At 48.4% G+C, this 25,674-nt stretch overlaps 15 protein-coding genes across 16 annotated transcripts; 7 read left to right on the top strand and 8 right to left on the bottom strand.

The window, feature by feature from the left end:
- Positions 1–14: 14 nt before the first annotated feature.
- Positions 15–2,431, bottom strand: FVEG_13691 (MFS transporter, AGZA family, xanthine/uracil permease; the record flags this gene model as incomplete). Of its 2 annotated transcripts, XM_018903054.1 has the most annotated exons (10): positions 15–550; positions 598–722; positions 771–1,080; positions 1,126–1,296; positions 1,347–1,456; positions 1,506–1,863; positions 1,909–2,002; positions 2,051–2,147; positions 2,197–2,286; positions 2,336–2,431. In XM_018903054.1, 10 exons carry the CDS (start codon positions 2,429–2,431, stop codon positions 229–231), a joined length of 1,773 nt encoding a protein of 590 aa, XP_018761931.1. In that variant the 3' UTR covers positions 15–228. The 2 variants fall into 2 exon arrangements, with proteins under 2 accessions (XP_018761931.1, XP_018761932.1); XM_018903055.1 differs by lacking the exons at positions 1,909–2,002; positions 2,051–2,147; positions 2,197–2,286; positions 2,336–2,431 and having other exon boundaries at positions 1,506–1,884.
- A 1,645-nt stretch (positions 2,432–4,076) lies between these two features.
- FVEG_13690 (hypothetical protein) lies at positions 4,077–6,236 on the top strand (the record flags this gene model as incomplete). The annotated part of the gene is made up of 5 exons (XM_018903053.1): positions 4,077–4,496; positions 4,559–4,577; positions 4,628–4,904; positions 4,953–5,410; positions 5,459–6,236. The coding sequence occupies 5 exons, from the start codon at positions 4,077–4,079 to the stop codon at positions 6,139–6,141; spliced, it is 1,857 nt and encodes a 618-aa protein (XP_018761930.1). The 3' UTR covers positions 6,142–6,236.
- Positions 6,237–6,296: 60 nt separating this feature from the next.
- On the bottom strand, positions 6,297–6,725 carry FVEG_13689 (hypothetical protein; the record flags this gene model as incomplete). The annotated part of the gene is made up of 1 exon (XM_018903052.1): positions 6,297–6,725. One exon carries the CDS (start codon positions 6,723–6,725, stop codon positions 6,297–6,299), a length of 429 nt encoding a protein of 142 aa, XP_018761929.1.
- Positions 6,726–7,673: 948 nt separating this feature from the next.
- On the top strand, positions 7,674–8,378 carry FVEG_13688 (hypothetical protein; the record flags this gene model as incomplete). Its single annotated transcript, XM_018903051.1, has 1 exon — positions 7,674–8,378. The coding sequence occupies one exon, from the start codon at positions 7,674–7,676 to the stop codon at positions 8,376–8,378; it is 705 nt and encodes a 234-aa protein (XP_018761928.1).
- Positions 8,379–8,431: 53 nt separating this feature from the next.
- On the bottom strand, positions 8,432–9,746 carry FVEG_13687 (hypothetical protein). Its single transcript, XM_018903050.1, has 3 exons — positions 9,071–9,746; positions 8,677–9,024; positions 8,432–8,627 (listed from the first exon to the last, which is right to left on the bottom strand). The coding sequence occupies exons 1-3, from the start codon at positions 9,659–9,661 to the stop codon at positions 8,550–8,552; spliced, it is 1,017 nt and encodes a 338-aa protein (XP_018761927.1). The 5' UTR covers positions 9,662–9,746; the 3' UTR covers positions 8,432–8,549.
- A 191-nt stretch (positions 9,747–9,937) lies between these two features.
- On the top strand, positions 9,938–11,790 carry FVEG_13686 (hypothetical protein). Its single transcript, XM_018903049.1, has 3 exons — positions 9,938–10,224; positions 10,279–11,016; positions 11,064–11,790. The coding sequence occupies exons 1-3, from the start codon at positions 10,057–10,059 to the stop codon at positions 11,301–11,303; spliced, it is 1,146 nt and encodes a 381-aa protein (XP_018761926.1). The 5' UTR covers positions 9,938–10,056; the 3' UTR covers positions 11,304–11,790.
- Positions 11,661–12,842, bottom strand: FVEG_13685 (acetylornithine deacetylase; the record flags this gene model as incomplete). Its single annotated transcript, XM_018903048.1, has 2 exons — positions 11,661–11,860; positions 11,909–12,842. The coding sequence occupies 2 exons, from the start codon at positions 12,840–12,842 to the stop codon at positions 11,661–11,663; spliced, it is 1,134 nt and encodes a 377-aa protein (XP_018761925.1).
- A 477-nt stretch (positions 12,843–13,319) lies between these two features.
- Positions 13,320–15,263, top strand: FVEG_13684 (hypothetical protein; the record flags this gene model as incomplete). Its single annotated transcript, XM_018903047.1, has 8 exons — positions 13,320–13,631; positions 13,676–13,777; positions 13,827–13,907; positions 13,956–14,218; positions 14,268–14,335; positions 14,384–14,612; positions 14,671–14,895; positions 14,939–15,263. The coding sequence occupies 8 exons, from the start codon at positions 13,320–13,322 to the stop codon at positions 15,261–15,263; spliced, it is 1,605 nt and encodes a 534-aa protein (XP_018761924.1).
- On the bottom strand, positions 15,240–16,028 carry FVEG_13683 (hypothetical protein). The gene has a single exon (XM_018903046.1). It carries the CDS (start codon positions 15,930–15,932, stop codon positions 15,381–15,383), a length of 552 nt encoding a protein of 183 aa, XP_018761923.1. The 5' UTR covers positions 15,933–16,028; the 3' UTR covers positions 15,240–15,380.
- Positions 16,029–16,605: 577 nt separating this feature from the next.
- On the top strand, positions 16,606–17,893 carry FVEG_13682 (hypothetical protein; the record flags this gene model as incomplete). The annotated part of the gene is made up of 2 exons (XM_018903045.1): positions 16,606–17,052; positions 17,111–17,893. The coding sequence occupies 2 exons, from the start codon at positions 16,606–16,608 to the stop codon at positions 17,891–17,893; spliced, it is 1,230 nt and encodes a 409-aa protein (XP_018761922.1).
- Positions 17,894–17,923: 30 nt separating this feature from the next.
- Positions 17,924–19,290, bottom strand: FVEG_13681 (hypothetical protein; the record flags this gene model as incomplete). The annotated part of the gene is made up of 1 exon (XM_018903044.1): positions 17,924–19,290. A coding segment is annotated over one exon (1,367 nt), but the record flags the coding sequence as incomplete, so codon positions are not given.
- Positions 19,291–19,685: 395 nt separating this feature from the next.
- Positions 19,686–20,729, top strand: FVEG_13680 (hypothetical protein; the record flags this gene model as incomplete). The annotated part of the gene is made up of 3 exons (XM_018903043.1): positions 19,686–20,237; positions 20,293–20,512; positions 20,560–20,729. The coding sequence occupies 3 exons, from the start codon at positions 19,686–19,688 to the stop codon at positions 20,727–20,729; spliced, it is 942 nt and encodes a 313-aa protein (XP_018761920.1).
- Positions 20,730–20,770: 41 nt separating this feature from the next.
- FVEG_13679 (hypothetical protein) lies at positions 20,771–21,772 on the bottom strand. Its single transcript, XM_018903042.1, has 3 exons — positions 21,663–21,772; positions 21,488–21,614; positions 20,771–21,436 (listed from the first exon to the last, which is right to left on the bottom strand). The coding sequence occupies exons 1-3, from the start codon at positions 21,704–21,706 to the stop codon at positions 20,879–20,881; spliced, it is 729 nt and encodes a 242-aa protein (XP_018761919.1). The 5' UTR covers positions 21,707–21,772; the 3' UTR covers positions 20,771–20,878.
- A 391-nt stretch (positions 21,773–22,163) lies between these two features.
- Positions 22,164–23,126, bottom strand: FVEG_13678 (hypothetical protein; the record flags this gene model as incomplete). Its single annotated transcript, XM_018903041.1, has 3 exons — positions 22,164–22,853; positions 22,903–23,029; positions 23,083–23,126. 3 exons carry the CDS (start codon positions 23,124–23,126, stop codon positions 22,164–22,166), a joined length of 861 nt encoding a protein of 286 aa, XP_018761918.1.
- Positions 23,127–24,922: 1,796 nt separating this feature from the next.
- On the top strand, positions 24,923–25,615 carry FVEG_13677 (hypothetical protein; the record flags this gene model as incomplete). Its single annotated transcript, XM_018903040.1, has 1 exon — positions 24,923–25,615. One exon carries the CDS (start codon positions 24,923–24,925, stop codon positions 25,613–25,615), a length of 693 nt encoding a protein of 230 aa, XP_018761917.1.
- Between the last annotated feature and the right edge of the window lie 59 nt (positions 25,616–25,674).

Raw genomic sequence — 25,674 nt, 5'->3', positions numbered from 1 at the left:
GGTCCCGATTCCTTTGCTTTTGTGGCGGGATCCGAACGCACGAGAGAGCAGCCATAATTCGTCTACTTGTTCAATAAAGACATTTTTAGTTGGTAACAATGATCGATAAATATTCGGTGCAGTAATGCGTAAAGTCCAAGTGAACTAAGAAGTATGTACAAGAAGTAATCAATATGCCCTAGCCGCCTGCATGAAAGACATCAAGGTAGCCCAGAGGCCGTAAATATCTCAACGAGAGAACCTAGAAAGCGCGGGCAAAGGTACAGAGACCGACACATGCGCATTGTCCTTCCTCTCATCCGACGACGCAACCCTCATCATTTCGCAGTCCAAGCCACCATGGGAATCAAAGGTTTGAGGACTCAACTCATGCGTATCCTTTGCTGAGTAAGTAACATTTCTGAAAGCTCGCACAAACCATGGTTTTCTTCCTGGGGCTTTCCAGGTCCAGTACTCTTTCATGTCGTAGTTATCTGGCTCCAGTCTACCGCCTGAAAGGCGGACCGTGAGAGATATCATGAGATTTAGAGCCGTGTAAAGAAACATGCCGCTAACCGGATGTTAGCATGGGATGGTTGCGGGGAGATGCGAACTTACGCGATGATGCCGTAGGCTACGCTGTATGAAAATGGGACAAAGGCGAGGACAACGAATGAGGGGAGGGTGTCGCCGATGTAGCGCCAGTTGATCTCAGTGATCTGACGAGCCATCATACATCCAACCTGAGAATCGTCAGTCAAGCCCAAGTATACGTCTGTTTCACAACTTACCAGAATAAGAGCAGGTCCAGTTGCCCACGGCGGCACAGAAGAGAAGATCGGCCCAAATACAATTGACAAAAGAAACAAGAACCCAGTAGTCATAGCAGTAAGACCCGTGCGTCCGCCCTCAGCAATACCAGCGCCGCTCTCAATGAACGCCGTGACAGGTGAACAACCAAAGAGCGCACTGATCGAAATGCTGATTGCATCACAGCAGTATGCGAGTGTTGAACGAGGAAAATCTCCATCTCGATCATCCACGACGCCGCAGAAGCGGACCATCGAAAACATAGTTGCTGTTGCATCGATGATATCGACACTGATTGGTCAGTGGAGGGAAAATCAGAGTGGACGAGGAACTTACTAGAGAAAGGTGAAGAGAGCGAGGGCGAATTGAGTACCGTGTTGGCCGACGTTCCAGTCAAGAGCGTTGAGGGTATGCTTCATGGGATTGACAGCAGCGACTTTGCGGAAGAGCTCGAAGCGGGAGTCTCCTTCTGGCGTGTGAGGGAAGTATGTGATAGCAGTATCTCGCCTACTTTTCGTCAGAACACATCAAATCACTGGGGATTGAGGATAACTTACGGCCATGAGAGGATAGAAACAAAGGCGATACCAATGACGAAAGCGTATTTGACCCGAAAGGCCATTAGATACGCCGTCAGTAACCCACCAGCAAATATCGCAGTCCAAAGCTTTCAGCCAAGTCAGCATATTCCTTACGACTTCGGGTCACAAACTCACCTTTGGACTAGTCATTATCCCGCCCTCGCACATCTGCGTATCCGGATTAATCCTCTCAACAGGACATCCAGCTATCGCCAACGGCGTCGCGTTAAAACCACCAGTAATAGCACCAATACCCGAACCATAAGACAAGCCGATCTCAGTGAGAAACAGACCAATACCAGCTCCCGTTGCAGATTTTATAGTTGACGGGATGAGTTTGACGAGCCATTGTCGCATGCCTGTTAGTGCTAGGAAGACAAAGATGAGACCTTCTGTGAAGACGGCTGTTAATGCGACGCCGTAGGGGATACTGCCAGACCCGTTGTAGCCTACTACTTGGAAGGCGAAGTAGGCGTTGAGGCCCATGCCAGGTCTGTTCCTTGTTAGATGGGTGAGGTCTTTGGAGATGGTGACTTACGCGAGGGCTATAGGGAGATTGGTGAAGAGACCGAAGACAAGACTGGCCAGCCCTGCAATGGCTGACGTCGCCGTGACGAGATCTCGCCTCACCTCTGCAATCTCATTAGTCTTCCTTCCTTGTGGAGTAAGTGCAAACTCACCCTCTTTACACATCACATAACTATCAATCTTATCACAATCAATCCTATCGGTCTCATCACAAACACAAGGCCCCCCCGTCTGCGACAGAATAGAAGCCTGCACCTCATCAGCACTGTTTACCCACTCTCCCTCACAAACTACTTACATTAACAGCAATGATATACGTCATAGCAGCAAAGGTCGTCGCCCCAGCACGAACTTCTTTCAAGAATGTCGTCCCGTCGATCACCGTTCTCTAAAAGCAGATAAGTAAGTAGTGCTTTTGCGACTGGAATGAGACATACGTCACTACTGCCTTCTAGCCTGAAGAACCGGCCAATGAAGGAGGTTGCGACACGTCTGTTGAACCTTATGGCTAGATCTGCCGCGTGGTTCTTCATGATTGCTTCTAGATTTCTTTGTTGCTCAAACAACCTCTTTTCTTCACATCAAAGAACTTTCAGCACATGAGTCAAAAAATCACGGGTGACATGGGATAAAGAAAGAACAGCGCAGCCAACTTCGCTTAGACATTTCTCGCTCTGCATGATTACGTCTCACCATTAAGCCACCAAGCAGTATGTATTGATCAATAAGAATCAAGGCTGCACATTAACTTTCGTCTTAGCGGGAGTCGCCGAAATCGGTCTCGTGGGAAGTGTTACCCTGGTTGTTGGTGAGGCTGGCTGAGGAACGCTAAAAGCCACGCCGACCATGTGGTTTAGGCCGCGTACAAAAAAGTAAAAAGGTGTGTGGTTGCACGATTGGTCAGGTACGAGAGGGAGATTGATGGGGTGAGACTTTTCGATAGTTTGGCCGAGGGAAAGTTAATTGTGTGAGTCTCGTTTCTTTTTCGGGGTTTCCGATATATCATTTCGATCTGCCGATTGCGCAGTGACATGAATAACGTCAAAAGTGTCAGTGCGATCAGTACATGTGCCCCTCGGTTCCGTCGACCCAAGGAGATAGTTAATGCATGATCTGATGTCCTACCCACAGACCCCAGAGCAGCACTGTTTGCTCCCCAAGCCACACGAGACTCAAGATCCAACGATCCGGAAAAGGTTGCGAGTGTTTGGACTTGTGGTTTTAGTTCAGGCTGACTTATCGAGACTCTAGGCGGGACTAGGCTTGTGTTGGGTTTGGGCTGGGGGATCATGGTCCCCGCAAATGGTCTAGACCTTCAAGCCACGATATGCGAAGGTGATGCTTTGAGCTACCGCTTTCTCGGCATTGGTGTGAGGTATTTGATCCATTGGACGTGCGCTTCCCTTCCGCTTGAGCCAATAACCGTGCTTTGAAAAGTTTCAAGGTTATTGCGAAACACCACGAGGTGAGTGATATTATACCTAGCCATCATTATGACTTGTTGTTAGTAACGATCAAACAAGGAACTCAAACGTTAAACAAACTGTATCGAGCGATTTCTTTGTCTGATGCTAAAACATTGGCATGCTGATTATCAAAGCAAACAATGGCATCTAAGTTATGCCCATCAGCCAGTGCACAAAAAGAAGGCGTCCGATAGCCGCAAGCCACTCCAACGCCCAGGCCGCATCGAGACCCATTGACATGATCTGTTCCCCTGCATGAGCACACTTAAGCTGATATCCATCTCCCCGACTTACCAGTTTCACAGAATATTACCGTTTCGATTCGGGTAAATCGTAAGCTACCCGCCCGTACTCTTAATCTCGCATAGCGCCCTTCGCGTAAATAACATCTCTTCCGCTTGACATACCGCATTCCCCAGCTCGGATCTCCCATTCCGCAAGCCTCATTCTCGCTATTAGACTTTTCGCAAATCCCGTTCCCAACGAAAAGGCCTCGACATTCTCCACAAAGAAGACAGAGTTCAGCCTTGCATTCGCCAGCTGCAAGCCCTCTCGCACCTTTTGACCCAATCCCCTGGGTATGTATCTCTCTTGTTTAATTTCGTATGCAACCCTCATACGATTCTGTCCCCCTCCCCCCCTGATCCTTATCTCCCCTCATCAAGCCATTGCTTTTTTTGTTGTTGTCGTTCAGCTCAGCATGCATGGCACCATGGCGCCCTCCTCATTAACAGAACCAGACGCAGCAGTAGCGGTATCATCAGAGTCCTCCACCCGCGACCGCTTCTACTCCATCCTCCGAAAACCAGCATCGAACCTCGCCCTCCGAATCTCAGACCTTGATCGATACCGCCTCAACATGTGGGAGGTCAGTTGGGCAGCTCCCAAGGAGTCGCGAAAAGAACACCGCGATAATAAAGCGATGACGGCCAAATCTGCGACAAAGGCGCGGTCGATCTTTAGTCGCGGATCGAACTCGTCGAATGAGGCACCGTTGTTTGGGAACTCTTATAATAAGAGGACGAATGCCGAGAGGGGGAGTGATTCGGTGTCGTCGACGTCTTCGAAAGCGAGCGCTGGGGCGGGGAATTATGAGTTGGAGGCAGATGAGGCTTCGACTTTTTCGGGGGGAGTGAGCAGACGACGATTAATATGTCGAGGGTCTTTGATCTCAACGCAAGGAAAAATAGGCAGATTATGGAGCGCTCTCAAGGTTTGCGACGTCATGCGGCTGTTGTTCATCTTATGCTAATGCTTTGGTAGAGGTTTACCTTGGGGATAACACGCTTCTTGAGCCGCCTTCACCAACACTCACATCATCATCTGCGCCGTGGGATACAGAAACCCTTGAGCGAGTCATCATTCAACCATGGCCACTCATTCAAGCTTTGGGCGACGACTCGTTTGTCGCGCGAAGTACAGAAGCGACGACATCTCCACGCACATCCTACGATACACCGTATCTCATCAATTGCGGTGTTACCATAATGGCGACGCCGAGCATCAAGTCTAAGCATCGCGCCCGCTCACCAAGCACTCAGTCAGTCTCAAACTTCACTCACGAAACCAATCTGCTTACCTCATTTAGATCTCAACCTCAACGTCCACAGAGCAGTCGATCACCAAGCAAAGCCAAGACCCCACGACGCATGCCATCATCCACAGCATCTCTACGCGTCGAAAGCAGCGACACTTGGCAGCCTCCAAGTGAATGGGCTTGCACGCCCACAGAGCCCTCATTCCAATTCCCGGAAGAACCTGTCTCTGAATCAGAAGCTACCATCCCCAAGGAACTCAACGCGATGCAGTTGGGTGTCAAGCAACTTGCCAGAGAGGACAATATGATCAGACTCGTACGTCTCGCTGAGTCGCAGGGTGTCAATAATCCACCGAGTTTATGTCAGGATCTGGAGGTTGAGAAGATGCAGTGGATGCTCTCTGCTATGTTCAACATGGATGGACCAGAGTATCCTGAGATTAATGATGATGATCTTGATGAGTCGGTGGAACCGCCGAAGAGGATCCTCGCTCTTTATGAAACACCCGGTAAGTCATCTCACTCATGTACTCATCTCACTCACTGACATCTCACAGCTGTGACTTCATACCTCGCTGCCGTGAATCACAACAAACAGGTCTACCATCTCTCAGCAGCACCATTATCACCCGCTTCATTCCCCAACATCCATCCTGTCCTCACACCAGTGAGATCACCCTCCGCATTCCCCGTCGCTCCATCAACCATTGAAGCCGTTCACTCACTGCGTCTTCCTCTCGCTATGCCCTCACAAGACATCCCAGCTCTCTTACGAAACATTCATAGATGCCTTGAGCCAGGTGGCTCATTACAACTCACCATCATTGATCCTCTTCCCGTTACTAGCACTCTGGGTCCTCTTCTCAGAGCTTGGATCGAGGATCATCTTCTCTTTAATCTAGAAGCTAGTTTCCGCTGCACGAACCCAAGCAAATTACTCCCTCTTTGGCTAAATGGTGCATCGCTACGTGTCGATCCCGATTCTATCGAGACGACACAGTTCTTCGCCATTCCTCTTGACAATACTCAGCTTCAGTATGTGAGAGAAGGTCATATATCTGAAGAGGGGATGAGACAAGAACTTCGTAATCTTGTGGGCCGTATGCTCTGGATGGAAATTTGGAGAGAATATATCGTCGCTGATCGTTGGTGGTGGGAAGATCCTGATATTCTTCAAGAGTGCATCCAGCATCAGACGATGTGGGAATGGAAGTTGATTGAGGCAGTCAAGGAACCCTAATAATTTTCTTTTGTTCTGGTTGTTTATTGTTATTCTGGTAAGGTTTAGATAGCATTATACCCTGGGAGTCTTATGATAATTATAATTGATGGAAATTAATCTATTCCCTGAGATTCTCTTGTGAATGGCCTTCTCGTTGACTTTGCCTAACCTACTTAAGCCCTGGCGCTGCCCAGATTCTTATGCTCCTCCAAACCATCCATCTGCCTCAGAGTCTCCACCAACCTCTCAATCCTTCCACTCTCATCAACAGTCGCGAAAAGAAAGACCTCATACTTAGATGGAGGTTTGTTGGAGAATTCTGCAGTGACAAAATGGCGCTCGGCGAGTTGGTTGCCTTGGCGCAGAAAGTGCGTCACTTGGACTTTGATAGCTGTCGTGACCTGTCGCAGATGTTGAATATGCTCGACAGATTCGGGAAATTCGATGCTTTTTCCATCCACAATTGATGTATAGTCTTCAGTAAAGAGACGTTCGAGATCGGCTTGAGTTGTTGCTGGTTCGCCGATGAAGATGCTCTCAAAGCCTTTTTCATACTTGTCGAGAGAAGATGTCCAGTTAACGTGGGATGATGTAGATGTCATTTTTGCGCAATTTTAGAAGCTTTTTTATCGATAAGTGATGCCTATTGCGATGTAGTGAAGATGTGGTCGGGAATAGCTTGATCGCTACAGGCTCAGTTGATGTCTTTTATGCGTAGATATCACCGCGGGCTCATCTCCGAGCCCCGCGGACCTCCGGTGTCAGCGTACGAATCCCTGAAGACTGAGACTGGAGGCTTGGCCGAGAATACGAAGAGCTCAACATGAAATTAATGAGCAAGGGTGGTTAAAATATTTCCAATTTGATCGCGAAGTTGCGCAAACAGGGAATGCCCGTGATGTTGTTGCGTCCACTTGTCACTTGCTGAGGCTCGTGATGCTACCCGGTAGCATATCTCTATTGTTACTAAACACAACATGTAAATGTTTGTTTATTAACAAAGCCGTTTACTTACTCAGTATGAAAGCGTAAAGAAAAGTATGCAACTTGGATCGTTTTCCCCCTGAAAACCGCGTTATGTCTGTTTTTTATTCTAGTTTAATCGAATTTAGAAATTCTTACGTTAGTGAGCGTTCATCAATGCAAAACAAAACTTAGTGTTGAGGTAGTGTTGAGGTAGTGAAACTAGAACCAGCAGACTACAGCTCAGCGCAAGGGTGTTTTGAAAGTCATGTCTTTACCCAAGAGATTCGATCTTGATGCTCCGAACACCTTGTCTTGTCGTTGGGAAGAAATGCTCAGTCGAATATGGCCGTTAGAGCACTACGATGCAAGGGATCCAGTGAGAGGGGTGATAAGGGATTGCAGCCAATAGGATTACCTTCAGCGCACTAGAGCTAGCTCCTCCAAGGTCTTGCACTAACACACAAACCCCACCTCAAGCGTCAAGCTGTTCAATCACTACAAACTCCTCATCACTACCTATCTATCTTTGGTTCTCTGCCTCAACCCCTTCATAAAGCGGAAAAGTCATCACAATATTCATCAAGATGCGTGTACTAGGTCTTCTCGGCGGCACAACCTACAACGCAACCCTCCTCTACTACAAACAAATAAACGCCTACGTCCAGCACCGTCTCGGCGGCGGCCACTCCTCCAAACTCCTCCTCCACTCCTTCGACCACGCCGAGCTCTTCAGCTTCTTCCAAGCAGGCAACTACAACGAAGTATCCCGCCAAATCTGCACCGCGGCAAAGAATCTCAAGTCCATCGGTGCAGAAGCCATCGTCCTCTGCGTAAACACGAATCATCGCTGGGCAGAAGATGTTGAAAATGCAACACGTCTTCCATTGTTGCACATCATTGATTTCACGGGTGATGCGATTGTTAAACAAGGGTTGAAGAAGGTTGCGTTGTTGGGGACACAGATTAGTATGGAGCAGGACTTTTTGAAGGGGAGGCTGGAGAGGAGGTTTGGGATTGAGGTTCTTGTTCCGAAGGGGGAGGAGGCGAGGAGGAGGATGGATCGTGTGATTTTTGAAGAGCTGTCGTTTAATAAGGTACTTCCTCAGTCAAGGGAGTTTTATATGGGTCAGATCAAGGATTTGCACAAGAGGGGTGCTGAAGGGGTTATCTTGGGGTGTACAGAGTTGCAGACGATACTAAAGCCTGGGGATGTCGACATGCCCATGTTTGATACCGTTGAGTTGCATGCGAAAGGCGCTGCAAGATGGCAGCTGGAAGAGAAACAGTGATCATGACTGCTCATGTAAGGAAGTTCTGACTTATTACAACATCAGATTAAAAAGAAATGGTAATAGTTCTCATGTTTATTCATAATGCTTTCGGCCGTAATGTAGTCTACTATGAAAAGTCGCTGCAACAGATTTTGCGCTAATAATCCCATGCCCAGATATCTTGTACATCTATTTGTTCAGAATAGCAGACCAGTCGTACTTCTTGGCCCATTCCTCCCAGCTTGTCATGGGGCAGTCGATGCCAGCCTGTAAAGTCAGTAGCCGCACAAATCTCCAAGCATGGATTATAACATACCTCACGAATATCCTTCGCTCTCAAGAGTTTCATGCCGCCATCGTATCCAGGATCAGAAGTATACGAAAACATGTATCCTGTCTCGATACCCGCATCGCGATCAGGTGTCGCGGCAGTCATCTCATCTGGTGTCACCTGGCGGTACCTGACGGGGACATTGTTGATGCGGCCCCAGGTTTCGATCCACTCTGGCCATGTGCAGGTCGTGCCTTCAGCCATGTAAGCCTTGCCAGGGGGCATTTGGTAAACGGCGTAGGTGAAGTTGCCCAGATCTCCTACTGGGTCGAGATGAGGAGCGAGGGCGTCGGGGGAGGTCGTGAAGGACATTTCAAAGGTTCCATCAGGGAGCTGCTCCTTATGAGTGCCAGTTCATGCCAAACGTGGATGAACCTACCTTGTTCATGTAAGAATCAGGCAGAATGTTGAAGCTCGTGAAAAAGTATCCCGTGTGAATGCACGACATCTTGGCCGCAAGCTCAGGATACTTCTCATCAACGTACGCCGGAAAAACATCTGCCTTGCCATCAAAATGATACAACTCCTTGAATTTCCCTCCACTGCACTTCTCAGCCTGACTCAGCGTCGACACCAAGAACCCATTATCATCCAGCGTATCAACAACCGTAGCAGCCGCATCGACAATATTCTTGCCCTGCTGCACCTCAACGTTATACGCAAACTTTCGACACGAAATAGCCTCCTTCTCCGCCTGCTCCCGACAATCTGGTCGGAAAAACGGCTCCCAGTAGTTGGTCACGCTGAAGATGACGTTTGCTCCAGTAAAGGCGCTCTTGAGAGTCGAGACGTCATTGAGATCAACAGCCACGACTTCGGCTCCCGCCGACGACAGGGCTTGGGCGGAGGGTGAGGCGGTGTTGCGGGTCAAGCCACGCACTTTGAAGCCCGCCTTGAGAAAGCGACGGGCGACAGAGCCGCCCTGGTTGCCTGTGGCGCCAACGACGCAGATGAGTTTATCGTTGGCCATTGCCTTTCGTTTGTTTGTTTTTGTTGGTTCTGTATTGGAAAGAGGAGAAACGGGGAGGAGAAATTTGGTGAGGGTTTATTTCCTTAGCCGACCTTGCCTTTAGTTCGAGCTGCTACAGTCTAGGCCCTCTAAAAGACGGAGATGCATGCCTAGATCGAGGTGACTAAACCTAATCGAGGCCACCCTCGCGTGTTTCCCCAATTGTACCACGGCCCTGGGATTCCCAGTTTTCTCTCCTCTCGTTCTGTGCTCTCTCTCTATCTTTCTTCCGTGCCTCCCGCACTTTTCCCCACGTGGCTGATCAATCTTTTCCCTCCCTCATACTCCGCTCCAAGCCTGACATGACTACGGTTTCACATACCTAATAGTGCTTATTTGAGCCATCTCTTATCATCATGGGCTCTGAACACGATTCCAAACCAAAGACTTCCTCGTCGCCCATAGCGTCAGGGTCTCCTCCACCCGTTACCACTCTGTCGGGTCAAGATCCTGGCGAGACGCGCCGATCGCCCGCAGATGACGAGAACCAACAGCCAGAGGAGCATGCACCGCTCCAAGTCGATGTACGCTCTGACTCATTGACACAGACTTCATATATCTTATTGATCATTTTTTAGGAAGATGAAATAGCTGGCGATGATGCAGACTCTACTTATGGCTCTGATCGAGGGTCAGTCTACACTGCTTCCGTCACGTCATCAATCTACGACTACCAGTATGAAAATGCCCGTCGCTACCACGCTTTTCGCGAGGGCCAATACGTCCTGCCCAACGACGACCAGGAACAACAGCGCCTAGATCTTCAGCATCACATTTGGCGTTTACTCCTCGGCGGCGCCCTGCATACAGCGCCGCTACCTAGCCCAGACTCAACCGAAGAATACCGCATTTTGGATCTCGGCTGCGGCACTGGTATCTGGGCCATAGAAATGGCAGACGAGTATCCCAACGCCACAGTCGCAGGCATAGACCTCTCTCCGATCCAGCCGGACTGGGTTCCAGGTAATTGCATGTTTCACGTAGACGACTACGAAGATGAGTGGACGTACCGTGAGAGCGAAAAGTTTGACTACATCCACGGCCGGGCGCTCAGCGGGACTAGTGCAGATTGGATGAGGTTTTATGAGCAGGCGCTTAATAATCTGAAGCCAGGCGGATACATGGAGATGCAGGAGTATGATGCGTGGATCTTCAGCGACGATGATAGTTGTGATAGGGCGCCGTGGACGATGGAGTGGGTTAATAAGCTTGATGAGGCTAGTAAGATGTTTGGCAAGCAGATCAACGTGGCCAAGTATCATAAGCAGTGGATGATTGATGCTGGTTTCGAGGATGTCGTTGAGAGAGTTTACAGAGTAAGTTTTCATGTCAGCGTTACATTGGCGGTTACTAACTTTGGTAGATACCCATTGGGCCATGGGCGAAAGACCCGACGCTGAAGGAGCTGGGAAAGTTTGAGCTGACGCATATGCAAATGTCGGTTGAGTCGCATACACCAGCTTTGTTCACGCGCGTGTGGAATTATTCGCACGATCAGGTTATGGTGTTGATGGAGGGTGTCAAGAGGGAGTTTCGAAGTCGTGAGTTGAGATTGATCACGAGCTATCGATTCATCACTGGGCGGAAGCCAGCAGAGGCTTAGATGCGCTGGTTGCATCGAGCATGGGAAGAGTTGCTAGATTACGAAGCATGGATAGTTAAGCGGGCGTTGGGATACAGGAGGAAATTAACTTTCTTTTCATGACTTGGAAGGTATGAGCCTCTGTGTATGGGAGGAATGCTGTCTGTCTATGGTTTTGAGCTTCATGTCGCGAATACATGAGCTTAACCCTACAGGCAACTGTCATCCCATAGTTGAATACAGAGGCTCAAACCCTCCGAGTCGTTGAACCTTGTTATTTTATTTACTACGAGACTTGAGGACTAGCAGTGATCTGGACTATCGAAAAAGGCCTTTTAGTAATGCTGGAGACAAGAGTCCATTCTGACTCATCTTCCCTCAGAGCTCAGAAGGCTGATCAAGGGCATGGGTTATCAACTTCTTGTACCCCTCAACAGCCTGCTCCAGATCAGAAACCTTCAAGTGCTCATGCGCAGAGTGCGCCTCGAGAATCGAGCCAGGTCCGTACAGATATCTCTTATGACTCCCCTTTAGCCTCGGGATATCTGTTCCGTAGTTCAAGACCACAGTTTCAAATCCTACCATGGTTAGCTAGAGCTCGCTTCTTTCCAATGCTGTTATCTTACCATCAACATCATAGTCCGTAGGCACGGGTCCAATACCATAAGAGAATTCAACGACTAGGCTCGGGTCACTCTCCTCAACTGCCTGACGTATTAAATCCCTGATACCCTCTGGAGTTCCGCCAGCGACTCGAACTCCTCCGGTAGCAAAAGCACTTGCCGGGATGACATTTCCAGCAACACCGCCTTCAATCTTACCCACGTTGAGAGTAGAGTTACCAAACTCTTTACTCCCAGGTAGCTCAACCTTTTGAAGAGCTGCTAGTCCACGAACAAGGCTATCTATAGCATTACTTCCTGTCTCAGGATACCCAGAATGACCAGCTTTTCCATTGGCTTTGATAGTGAAGCCCAATCCACCTTTGTGACCTCGGGCAAGTTTGAGCTCTGTTGGCTCACCGAAGATGACGGACTCCCAGGATAGACCGAGATCATTGACATTGCCCATTCCGGGTCCACCTGTCTCCTCACCCACCACAAACAGCAGCGCTACATCGCCTTCACTGACCTCTTTCTTCTGGAAGAGTTCTTGAACAGCAATGATCTGCGCCGCGACACTGCCCTTTGCATCGACTGTTCCTCGACCCCAGATCTCATCACCTCGTCGTTCATAAGGCCAGAATGGGGGAACAGTGTCAATATGAGAAGTCACGAGAACTTTGGTTTTTCTCGTACTATCATAGTAAGCCAAGACGTTATCGCGGTTCTTGGCAACTGCTTGAGTCTCAACAGTGAACCCAGCATCTTGGAGGTATGCCTTGAGAAAGTCGGTGACGTGCTTCTCAGAACCAGTGATCGAGGGTCGCTCAACAAGTGATTTGTGCAACTCAAGAAGTGCTGATGATTCTAGTGATTCATGAGAGAACGGGAGCTGGACACTTCCCAGGTCAAACGCCGTCGCCGCAGTGGCAGTCAAGAGAATGGTGATGAGCTTCATGTTGATAACAGCCTGCAGATAACAAAGAGGGGTAAAAGATATGAACCCATCCAAATTCGGGACCCGTGTATCTTGATATAACGTTGATCGTCGCAAATTGATAAGCAATCTCGAAAAGCCAATCAATTTCTTCTTTTATCGTTGTACAGATGTCACCATTGACGGGCAGTATTTCCTCATCTGCCAAAAGCGGGGAGACTCAAACTTCGGATACCCGAGATGGCAACACCTTTTATAGAAATACTCGCATTAGGCCTTGAATCTGTACTGTTTGAGAGATTGTCTTGGAGATAACAGCTGGAGTTAACGGGTTGCGCGATTATATCCCCTGCGCACGCCAAGATGAGGAATGCCGATCGCGGATGTCGACATATCGCGGGGTGAGGAGTAGGACACACCAGAGAAGCGACTAAGATTTATATCTTTATGGGCGCACCTTGATGGGTTCTGCGAAACTGACAAAAGATCATTGTGAAAATGACGTCTTCTAGTATTTCTCCCAAAGGCCACATCGGTTCTGAAGGCTTTGACGAGAAGACTCGTGAGCTTCCTGACTCTTCATCCGGAGAGCCACCGGTGAAACAACACTACAATACCGCCATCCGCGGAGAGTCTGTACCTTTAGAAGACGATATAAGCGATAACATCGTTGGATATGATGGAAGGCTCATGGGAGCGCGGACTAAGTTGAGTAGTCAGCAGGAGAAGAAGTTGTTGCGGAGAATTGATTGGCATCTTATCCCTTTGCTTTCGGTTATGTACATGGTCAAGTCGATCGATGCTTCCAATGTAAGTTTAGTAACCAACTTGACGGTATAGTACTAATGTTGTAGGTCTCGAATGCTCGAATTATGGATCGCGGAACGCCGAGGAATATCATGACGGAGCTGAATATCTCGGCCGATGATTATAACTTTGTAACTATGGCATACTATGTACTTACCAGACGTCAATGGCCACGGATATCACTGATTAGTTGAGTAGATTCCATATATCCTGGCGGAAACACCCTCGAACCTGCTGGTAAAGCGCCTCAAGCCATCTGTTTGGCAAGCGAGAATCATGGTTAGCCTCCCCATTCTTCTTCAGTTTACCAGACTGATCGGTACACAGATATCATGGGGCATCGTCCTAGTCTGCCACGCCGCAGTAACAAATGCCGCTGGCTTGTATACAGTCCGCGCTTTTCTTGGTCTCTTCGAGGCGGGACTCTGGCCTGGCATGCTTCTGCAGTTATGCTACTGGTACCGCTCCGATGAAATGGCATCGCGCATCGTTCTGGTTACTATTCTTGGTAACTTCAGTGCGGTTGTTAGCGGCGTTCTTGCTTTTGCATTCAACGGTGTCCATGCTCAAGGCTTGTCGGGCTGGAAATGGTATGCACCTAACAAACATATCTTAAAGTTAGGCTGACTCAACTTCTAGGCTTATCTTGACAGAGGGGGTATTCACTATACTTCTTGGTATCTTTGCATATATCTTCATGCCCGACTGTGAGTTTGCACCACTAATACAGCCCTACATACTGACATCGGAAACAGTCCCTGATACAGCTCGTTGGATGTCCGAAGAAGAGAAAGCCTTTATCCAAGCTAGACTTCCCATTAACGCTCCTAGAGCTGCTGAGAAGGACTTTGACCGGAAAGAATTCTGGAACACTCTCAAAGACCACAAGCTCTGGCTGTTTCTTCTTTGCTGGGCATTCTATACCATCGGAACGACGGGACTGAACTTTTATCAGCCGACGGTCATTGCGAACTTGGGATTCACGTAAGTCTCCATAAAAGTGCTTAGAGGTAGAGCGAAAGCTGAAATTCGTTCGTTACAGTGGTATTGCCGAAGCTCAGCTGCTTAACATCCCTCCAGCCATCTTCGCCTGTGTGCTGACCATAGTATTCGGATGGGTTGCCAACACCGGTCGTTTCCCTTTACCTCTCATCCCACTGAGCTTCATGATAATCATAGAAGCATGCTATGTTGTTCTGTACACCTTCCCCAATACAGGCGGCGTGTATGCAGCTACTGTAATAGCAGGAGGGTTTTCAATGGCTTGGTGAGTCGAACCAAACCCTCTTCAAAATCTGCTAACAAAAAAGGTACACAATGATGTGGCCATGGAGAGTCCAAACCACAGACGGAGCCACCGGTTCAGCTTTTGCTATTGCATTTGCCAATAGCTACGGCCAGATTGGAGGAGCAGTTGGATCCCAGTTGTTCAATTCGCGCTTCGCACCTAGGTACACAACGTCGTTTGGAATCGCGATGGGCTTTATTGGTATGGCTATTATCATGAATGTTATAACTTGGTCGTTTACTTGGAAAGTGGATGTTGCGACGAGACGGCTGAAAAGGGCGAGGGATGCTGCTGCGAAGAGGAATGAGGCTATTCTTGATGATGTTGATATTCATGCCAAGACCTAGCCTCTGATATCGATATGTCTGGATAGACCTTCGAATACGAGAAAGACCTTCAAGGAGTTAAACTGCAATCATGAGTTCATTAGCTTTTTTGTATTCACTCCAACCTCAGTTTCATCTTTACACAAGACTCTTCTCAAAAACCCGATACTCCGTCGGCCCAGCAAGCAAGTTCACCAAGTCAGGATAATCATCCGCAAAATCACCCAACTTAACAAGCTCATACCCCATCCTCATGTACCACTTCAACAACCTCGCCTTACCCTCATGATGAAACGTCATCGGCACAAGAATCTCCAGCTGCATCGTCGTACACCCTTTTCGTCTACATTCATCTTCCGCAAAAACCACCAATTGTCGCCCTGTACCAGTACCTTGATATTGGGGGTCAAGTGCCAACATTCCGAAATCTCCGAGGGCGGGTGTTATGAGTTTGATGAAAACGCAGCCAATGGGCTCGTCGTTGGGTTGCAGGTAAGCGACAGCAAGCTGGCCGTTGCTTAGAAATTTGGTGATTTCGGCGGTGGAGGTTCGTTGGTATGATGGGACAAAGATATCGGACTCGGCTTTTTTGTAGGCAGTGTTGACGATATCAGTTAGGGTTGAGACGAGAGTTTTGTCCTCCGCATCCGAGGATGGTGGTATCTTCACGATGATTTGTGGCTTGGTCATGTTGTATATCGGTGCTGAATGTAAAGCCTGTCCGGTAAAAGGAGGATCCCAGAGTTTATAAGGCTTCAGTAGTTGTGGTGAGAACTATAATCTCACATGTCAGATTTTGTCTCATGTAAAACGTAAAACAGCGCAGGTGGAGAATTCCGCTTCTTGGGCGGCCCGTGTGATATTACGCTTTTGGGAAATTCCGTACGGCGAACTTCGTATTGCCAGTAGCTCTATTATGCTTGTGACATCGACCGAGTCCTATCTTTTGACAAGAAAAGACTGTCGCTACATGCTGTGGCCTCTCGCAACCTTTACGTACCAACGAAAAGATAGACAAGCGGATATACCTAGAAAATCATTCAATCTCATCATCCTTCCTTGCACAACAACCAGCATCGGTGGCAATCACCGATCCTTGATCCAAGACGCCCTGGCGATTTTCCGACATAGGTTCAGTCGAGAAACATGGCCAAATGAACAGCCCGAGATGGAAACATTTTCTCTTTTTATGCTTCCTCTCTGGTATAATTGGACCTATCCGACCCAAGGTTTCTGATTTGTCTCTGGCGGACGATCCCTGCTGTTTCTATCGGCATGTCAGCATGAGGCACAGTGACCTGAGAGCATTTGCGTTGTAAATGCTGACCATCAGTTTGCTCTTGCAATAAACCACCATGTCAAAATGTCTTCTCTAGACTGGCTACTTGATCTATACGCCGTGGCCAAGACATCTGGTAGCGGTATCATCACTGACGATACTCCTCTTGAAAATCAGCTTCCACCAAACAAAGACCCATGGTATTCCGCGTCCGAGGAATGGGAGTCCAAAAAACCTGGCGATGTTCTTCGCATTCGTTCCGCATTGAACCTGGTCAGAATCTTGGAAGGCTCCGCAGCTGTGTATCATATCCTTTACCGCTCAATAGACTCACAGGATTGTCCATCATGGGCTGTCACCACGCTCTTCATTCCAATTTCACTTTACCAATCTCCATCTGGAAAAGCAGCCATTCTCTCATACCAGTTCGCGTACAACACTTGCAATGTTGATTACAGCCCGTCATTTGCTTTATCTGGAGTAATGGCGAGAAGTGAACCGAACCTTGGTATCAAATCGAGTACTTCTTTGGTCACTGAGATACTGTCATTTGGGTGGATCGTCAACATCCCGGACCACCTTGGGCCAGACGCTGCATTTGGCGCAAGTGCCCAAGCGGGCCGTGCGACTCGACGCGTTACGAGCTGTTCATAATGTTCTCAGTTTGGGGGATAATTCTGGGTTCAACGCTGCGATATGGGGATATAGCGGTGGCTCAATCGCTACATTCGTAGCGGCCGAGCTGCAACCATCCTACGCGCCAGAGCTCAATATCTCAGCCGCTGTTGTCGGCGGACTCGTGGACGACATATCCGCCGCAATGGACAAGATCAACAAGAGTCCTATCGCTGGCACTCTGATTGCCCTCTTACTAGGAATCACAGCGCAATGTCCAGCAGAACGGGCTTACCTAGAAAGCCGTCTTATCCCAGAGACGAAAGATGGCTTCATGTCGACCGTGAACACGGAACTCACTCAAAATGTGGCCAAGTACTCCGGACAAGACATTTATGCGTTCTTCAAAGGTGGAGGTGAAGATCTAAGAGCTCCTGTTTTGCGAGAGCTCTATCATAAGCAAGCAAAGCTGGGATACAGAGAAACGCCCAAAATGCCCATGTTCCTGTACAAGGCTATACAGGATCAGTTCTGTCTCATTGAGCTCACTGACGCGACGGTTGATAGACTCTGTGAGAAAGGAGCGGAGATCACATTTGAGCGGAATACAGTAGGTAGCCATGTTTCTGAGATTGAGAATGGGAAACCAAGGGCGTTTAGGTTTCTGAAGAGTATCTTTGATGAGTCGTACCAGTCTCCTGCATCGAAGCGGAATGTGATGGATGTCACGGTTGATGTTTCCTCACAGAACAAGTGAGCATAGTCAGAACTTGGTCGTTATCTAATCTCATGAAGGAGCAATCCTTCCCTTCTCCATTGGAAGATCAGTACCCCTCCAGACCCTCACATCCTCTCCAGGTTCACATGTTCTTGCAACCCAATTCTCAACTCTTTCAACTCCCCACATAATCGTAAACAGATTGATTAGCATCGGATCAATATCCGATGCCTTTGCACTGAGGAACAGACCCTCGCAATCGAGGCTACATATGAAGAGAGGATCTGCTTTCCGACATGCAGCTGCCCATGTAGAACCGCTTTTTGCATCCCATAGGTTCTTATGGGCTGTGAAGTAAATACCGCCATGACATTCAGCCCATCTCTGTTTCAGAGTGAGATATACGCCGATGGTTGAAGTTGCCAATAGCCATATACGACGGATGCTCTCTGACAACACCCAATTGCGCCACTTTCGCGGTAGCGGATCACCGTCGAAGATAGAGTCCAGAACAATGCCGTTAGCGGACGCAGCAGCAGCTGAGCGATCGCCACACTCGCATGGCAGGCCAATATCCGGATCACGAAGGGCGGCTTCCCAGAGTTGACGCGTCCATGAGAGAAGGGTCTGTATCTGTTGTTCCGCGCTCGCACGTGCGCCAATAGAAGAGGAGAACAACGCTATCACAAGATGGACGAATAATGCTTGGGTTCGAGCGAGGTGCTCACGAATGTTAAGCGTCACTTCGGAACCGGCGAGGTCTGGGCAATATGTCTTGAGTAACACCGATGCTTTCGACACCAGCAATTCATCGATCACTGTCTCGTTCGCGGATGTTTTCGAGTTGTGAAGAATGATACAAGTGAACGCATCCTGTATTGATGGGGGTAGCCCAGCATCCGCGTAGAGCTGGTTGTGTATGACCGGGCTGTGAGAGTTGGTGACCCATTCCGTAAAGAACTCATGGATGCCATGGACATAGTTCATGCAGACCGAGTTTGGGAAAGATGGGGTCGTAAAAGGGATATGACGAATGCCCCATGCATCGGGCCTCAGGAAAAAGTCGACAGGATCCTTCTGGCTCGAGATTGTCTCACTGCTTGTCGCGGGCGAATCGTCTGGTAGCTCAGCGGCAGGGAGAGCGTCCCAATTGCTCAAACTCGCCGCCCACTGATTGAGGTCAATCAAGCCATTATTTGGTGTCGAGAAAGGTATTTGCATCAGACTCGGCGGTCCAACACTGAGTCTGCCTGCACTCTCTCCGCCATTTTCCGCTCGCGGCGCTGACGAGTGCAATCTCTTCCGCTTGGTCGGTGGATATCGGCATTCAACGTCTCGGTCATTACATCTGCCACAAATAGGTTGAGCTTTGTCACATTTTCGCTTTCCGTTGGTGCACGCGTAACATGCCTTGAGCTTTGTCGCAGAGCCCATTGTGATTATGTTAATGCGGAAAGATTGCGGGTTGTTGGAATTGGCTGCGGGGAGATTTAGGGAGGTCGGATTAACGTTAGCGACTTTTGTCAGCGGCCATGCGGAGATCTTGCGGGTTTTTGGCGGAGACAGCTCTGAGATAAGCTTATCGCTTTGTGGGCGAAGCCTGGAAATTTAGCGCAGTCAGGGCAGCTGCGGGTTTCTGGCGGGCTTCAATCGATTCACCCGCAGACTTCCGACACGTTGAGATTATGTTATACTCCTTGCGGCGACACATCGAAGGGGTCAAATGTTTGTATATAATGTATGAGTATCCAACCTCCCTAATCTGCGAATCCGGATCTCGTCATTAATCCACTTACTTTCGAGATTAAGTACCTGACAGCAGCTTTCCAATATGCCTTCCGCAGCAGAAACTAGACCCGAGGAAAACCCCTGGGAGAATGTCGAGGCACCTATCAACGGCAGTAATCTCATAACCAAAGTCCATCGCGAATCGTACGAGACAATCTCACCAACTCGTCCTGAGCTTTCTCAGGCTGGTCATACTGTTCTCGTCGCTGGAGCCTCCACTGGAATTGGCTTTAGCATCGCCGAGTCCTTCGCCGCCGCTTCTGCGACTCGTCTCATCATCACCGGTCGTCGTCAGGATACTTTGGACAAAGCTGCTGAGAAAATCAAGACGAAGTACCATAATGTGGAGGTCATTCCGATTAACAATGACTTTGCTAATGAGAATGCCACGCGAGAGTTCTGGAAGAAACTTGGTGACGAGGGTGTCTTCGTTGATGTTCTCGTGTTGAGTGCTGCGAAAATGTGGCTGCCCAACACTATTCTTGGACTTGGATATGAGACCTTCAAGGATGGCCTTGGAGTGAACCTTATTGCTCCGTATTTGTGGACGAGCCTGTTTTATAAGCAGCGTGAAAGCGACCCTTCACGAAAACTGGTAAGCTTACAAGCCCTCATGGCAAACGCCCTATCATAATCCTTACGTCGTCCAGGTCCTTGTCAACTTATCCAGCATTGCAATCCATCTAACTCAGCTTTCTGTTCCCATTCCTCTTTACTCAATCACCAAGAGCGCTGGGACGATGATGATGCAGCACATCGCCATGACTGTACCTTCCAGCGAGATGCAGGTCATCAGTTTCGAGCCGGGACTCCACTACACTGAATCGTTCGAACGTTTCACCGATGAGAACAGTTTCAAGTGGGATGATAGTATGTGTTGATTCTCATGAGATGAAGCCATCCTGACAGAGATACAGTCAAATTGCCCGGCGATTTTGCTGTTTGGGCAGCGTCTGAAGAAGCGGGGTTTCTCCATGGGAGGTTCATTTGGGCGAAGTGGGATGTCAATGAGCTCAAGACTGGACCTCTTCGGAAGAAGATTGAGAGCGACGCTTCGATTTTCAGGGTCGGCGTCAAGGGTTACTGAGGCAGACGTGAGTCTTCTAGTAAACTCTAGAAAGTATTTTGCAGAGTGAGAAACGCTGGTCTTGGCAGTATGCTTGTAAACTAAGATGAGTGTATTTAAATAGCCTTATTCAATAGTCTCCGAACCAACCAAGACCGCCTGGATGCCTATCAGCTTCCAGCCTCAGGTCTCCAAGATGAGTGAAACGTTTCACACGACGGGCAGTACTGCAATGCGTAAGGCTCCTGGGACACTGGAAAACCTAGCAAAAAGACGCGCCTACACGTTCTGCACTTGTAGTTCTTGACCCTTTCGCATATCCCATTTGTAAATCGAATAATATCAGCAGCAATGTCTGGATTATCGCGCATCATTCCGCAGAACGTGTCTTGGGCCATCAGGTTCCCGAGCCTCTTGAATGCAACTTCCACAGCGATATCGCGTAATCCTCTGTCGCCGGGTGGCGTAGTCGTGAATGCCAGTTCGATTGCGTCTGGGAAGCTATCCATCTCCCATCCCGCATCAATGCTGGTACGGTACTTCGTCGCAGAGAGTCTCTTTAATGCCTCAATGCCGTATTTATCAGCGATTTGATAGACCTGGGCATGGAATATCATAGCTGATGAATCAGCTGGGGACTCGTAATCGAAGCAGTAGAGGAAAAGTGTCATTGCCCTGACAACAGCGGGGTCGAAATCCATGATTTCTATCACTCGGTCAGAACTCTCCTGAGGCTTGTTAGTTCTCATTCATTGTCGCGGGTAAAAGGTCCTCCCAACCTTCCATGGCCCATCTAGCTGCTTTTTAAAATACTCGGAGTGGCAAAAGAGAACAAGACTGTGGGCTGCAAATTCCCGACCTCCGCATTTGATGACGGTATCTGAAAGGCTTGTATTGTTGAAGAACCTGTTCTGTCAACAACAACCTTATCGGAGTGGGGATATGGAAACATACTTCTTCAAGGATGCGCCAAACTCTTCAAATGGCGGTGACTGCATCTCTGTGCTAGGGGAGAGTCGAGTCTCATGTATCCGGGGCGGAATGGATGGTGTGATCTCCAACGCGATAAAAGAAGGACAAGGAGGGGCAACGGAAGGGTTCGTTTTCTGATGTCACGGCATAATGGTAGGCCTCCTGCATAAACTCCAGTCACAAACTAAGGTTGCTAACTTGCTGCGGGGTCTCCGAAACACTGGATATTTCATGTGAATAAATGATCTAATTCATTTGAGAGTAAACGAACTATACTTTACATGAACAGTATTACCTATTAATGGTCGGAGATGTACAAATAAATTCCAAGTATAGCCCACCAGCAAAAACAAATTAATTTTTTGTGTTACCACGACGCCCATCTGGGACACGGCCAGCTTCATAGACACCGCGATTTGTAATCATTAGATCTACATAACGTCCCATATATTGCTCATCCCGGACATATTCAACGGCGCAGCCTTATGCGTTCCAACGACTCGTTACTGATTCTTCGAACTTATCCCACATCCGCTGCGTATCTCTTCCGTCCCCTTGATCAAGATCACCATCTCCTTTGAAATAGTAAAGCCAATTGGGTTTCTCATCCGATGGTATCGGTTGACAACCGCAGACGGGACAGAAGATTGGCGTTGGTTCTTGATAGTCCAGGATTTGATCACCAGGCGAATGTATCCTCAATTTGAAAGTAGCCTTGCACAATAGACATTTGCAATAGCAATACTTTTCCCAATTCTCTCTTATCAGGCTGATAAGATCGGCTGAGAAATCCCCATTCATCCCCAGGACCTCCTTGAATGACGCCTCTGATATGAGGTACTCAAAGTGTGTCCACGAGCTCTTCACAACGATGTCTCTGAGGCCTCGGTCTCCTGATGGCGTGGTGTTATACACAATGGAGATCGTGTCGGCCAAATTACGCGCGAACCCAGCGTCAACTTCGGCTTCATTAACGACACGCTCGAACTTGTTTATAGCTTGCTTTTTGAGTGTTTCGATGCCGTATTTATCGCCAATCTGGTATACCTGAGCGTGGAAGATCGTAGGGCGTGAATTGGGAGGGACGTCGTAGTCGAAAAAGTAAACAAAACGAAGCATAGCCTCGACAATATTTGCATCAAAGTCTTTGATTTCGACGGTTTTGTCCTCACTCTACTTCATTTGGTCAGCTCTTATTGCCAGTAAGGATAGGGGGACTTACCTTCCACGGCCCAGCCAGCTGCCTCTTGAAGTAGTCAGAGTGACAAAAAAGGACAAGGCTGTGGACTGCAAATTCCTTCCCATCGCATCGAATCACGACATCTGAAAGGCATTTGTTGTTGTAGTATCTAGGTGTGTTAGTAAACCTGTCAATAGGATGAGATGCAGAGACGGAACATACCCCTGCAGAGAGGCGCCGAACGCTTGGATGGGCTGGGGTTCCATGCTTGAATAGATACGATTGAGAGTTTTTGGGGAGAGTTTTGTTCCTTCGGGGTAGCTGGTAGCTGTGATATTTATATTCTTTTGTGACACAAAACGCTATTCTGTTACCGCGGTGTATAACTTTGATACTTCCCATGTTATAAGATACCATTATTTAATGGTAATAATGAAAAGTTTAAGTACATTAAATATTAGATTTGTGAGCAACATTGGAGGTTGAAGAAGACAGTCTTGCGACAAAGTTCTAGAAAGTCAACTCTAAGTGGTATGTTGCAGCGCATTTGTTGGTCTCTGGCCAAGCAAGCTTTCGAGTGAACAAAGTCAAATGGGACGGCATGTATGTACCAATATGATTGGGACTTTCACAACACGGTTCGAATCGAGTTGATCGTGACTTCGAAGTTCTCTATGGTAACCTAAGCTCTAAGCCACAGGCCTCAGCTGCAAATAGCATAGCTTTCTCACTGGCTTATACATCATGCAGCAATGCCTAACCCATCGCTACGGAACACGTGGTCCGATAATGATAAGATTCTACTTTCGATCAATACAGTTCTTTTACTCTCTGCTTGACCAATACGGTTGAGTTTGATAGGTATTCGCCACTACTGAGACATGAAGTCTACAAGTCACAGGCCTGTAACGATGTGCAGGGTTCAAGTTTCGGTGTGAGAACATACCCCAAGCTCCTTGGCGAGAGGGTTGTATCTTGTGCCAATACAAGAGTAGACATTCTAGGGACATTGTTATAGGATCATCTCGACAAGAGAACCGGGTCAGGCGGAAGTCCATTCTTCATTTTGAATAACTTGTCATAATCCTGCGGATAATGTGTCATTCATAGTCCGTGGACTGAGCATAGAGTCCGTTACTGAAGTCACCAAAATCACAATACTTTACAACATGCCAGGTCCATGCTGTCGTAATCCTCCTCTTCACGGTCCTTTATCCCGTCTACTGGCTTCCTCTGTGGACCCCAAACAAGAGGTGCGAAGCGACGATCCGTGATTGGGGTTCCAGCCGCTGCCTAACGCCATGGCCACTGACTGCCAACAAAGCGAAAACTTTATGCGAAATAGTGAGCGGTACTTGGATAAATCGGCAGATCATCACTTGGCAGCTGTGGTCGCCGCTTATCTGTAATTAAACGGGTGGAGCCCGATGTCCCGAGAGTAAGCTGCCAAGTATGGGGGCCAAGACTTCAGGAGAAGCCTTCCAGAATACTATGGTGTAAACTATTGTTAACTAATTCGTAGAATGCTTCTAGTTACACGAGTAAAGGAAGGGAGATAACGCCTCATTCTCCATATGCAAGGAGATTTGTAGGGCATTGATAACCAACGATTCACGCTCGAAGTTTTACGAGGCTGGTCGGCAACCACTTGTATAACTACATGCTTAATTCTTCATTACTGCTGGATGTTTCAGCTCAAGCCTTTGAGATCATACCGCTTACTATTAATTTCGTCTTGACTGTCCGCGGCTGCCTACTGGCTGTTGATGTGGACATTGCTAGACTTGGCGAGCCGGGAAGATGCATGATAATGTTTCGTCTTGTCCTGCATCGTGAGATATTCTTCTCAGCTTTAGCTATCCTGAGTCCTTGGCAGCTTATGGGGTGATCTTCATTCTATAGGACAGCTGAGCGGATCAGGAGGAGAATCCACTGCCGAATCATAAGTATAAAGACCAGAGCAGACCAGCTTTCGATCACAAAATCACTCTCGATATCAATTACATTCATTTACTTACTCAACCTTTAAGTCTCTAAAGGCCATTCATCAAAGTCATTCACTATGCTCGTTAAAACCCTTCTCTCGTCCTCCCTTCTCCTGGCCGTCGCTGAAGCTGGCCCAACCGCTTCTAGCCATAGTCTCGCTAAGCGTGATGGTTTCCCAGTCTGCGACGACACTTCCAGGACCTACCAAGGTCCCTACACTGACGGCTCAGGAACCTACGTGACTTCCGACCGAATCACTCGTCCCTACAAATTCCCCAGAGTCCGCAAATGCTGGTACGACTACTTCGTCCTCGAGACCTCAAAGGAGTACACCCCATGGCAGAAGGCCTCCGGTAACATCTACTGCACCGGCACCCAAGTCTGCACTGCCACCAAGCTCGTCGGCAATGAGGTCTGCCAGGAACGTTCCGAAAGCGTCAGCGTCAGCGTTGGTGCTGAGATCGAGGGTTTCAGCCTTGGTCTTGATTTCACGACTACGGATACCGAGTCCAAGTGTGTTCAGGCTCAGGACTTGACGGCTTGTACTTGGGATGATGGCGCTTGTCATACTGTTTGGACCCAGCAGGAGGTCATGAGACAGAAGGGATATCGTCGACAGAGGTGTAACTGGGGTAATGGGGATGAGACTCAGTGCATGGATGATTGGGAGCAGACTACGCCTTCTGACTTCATTTCCTATGGCTGTGGATCCAAGTGCACTGATACAAACGATTGCTGTAACACCGATGGTAAGCCTTGCTCCAAGTAAGCTTAGAGCGAGAGTTCTGCGGGGGTCTAGAGGGCAGTTTTCCTTTCTTCTCATTACCT

Source organism: Fusarium verticillioides, chromosome 10 (genome assembly GCF_000149555.1).
Source record: "Fusarium verticillioides 7600 chromosome 10, whole genome shotgun sequence".
Taxonomy (NCBI): domain Eukaryota; kingdom Fungi; phylum Ascomycota; class Sordariomycetes; order Hypocreales; family Nectriaceae; genus Fusarium; species Fusarium verticillioides.
Note: the sequence above shows the minus strand (reverse complement) of the source record. Positions and strands in the feature narration are given on the sequence as shown.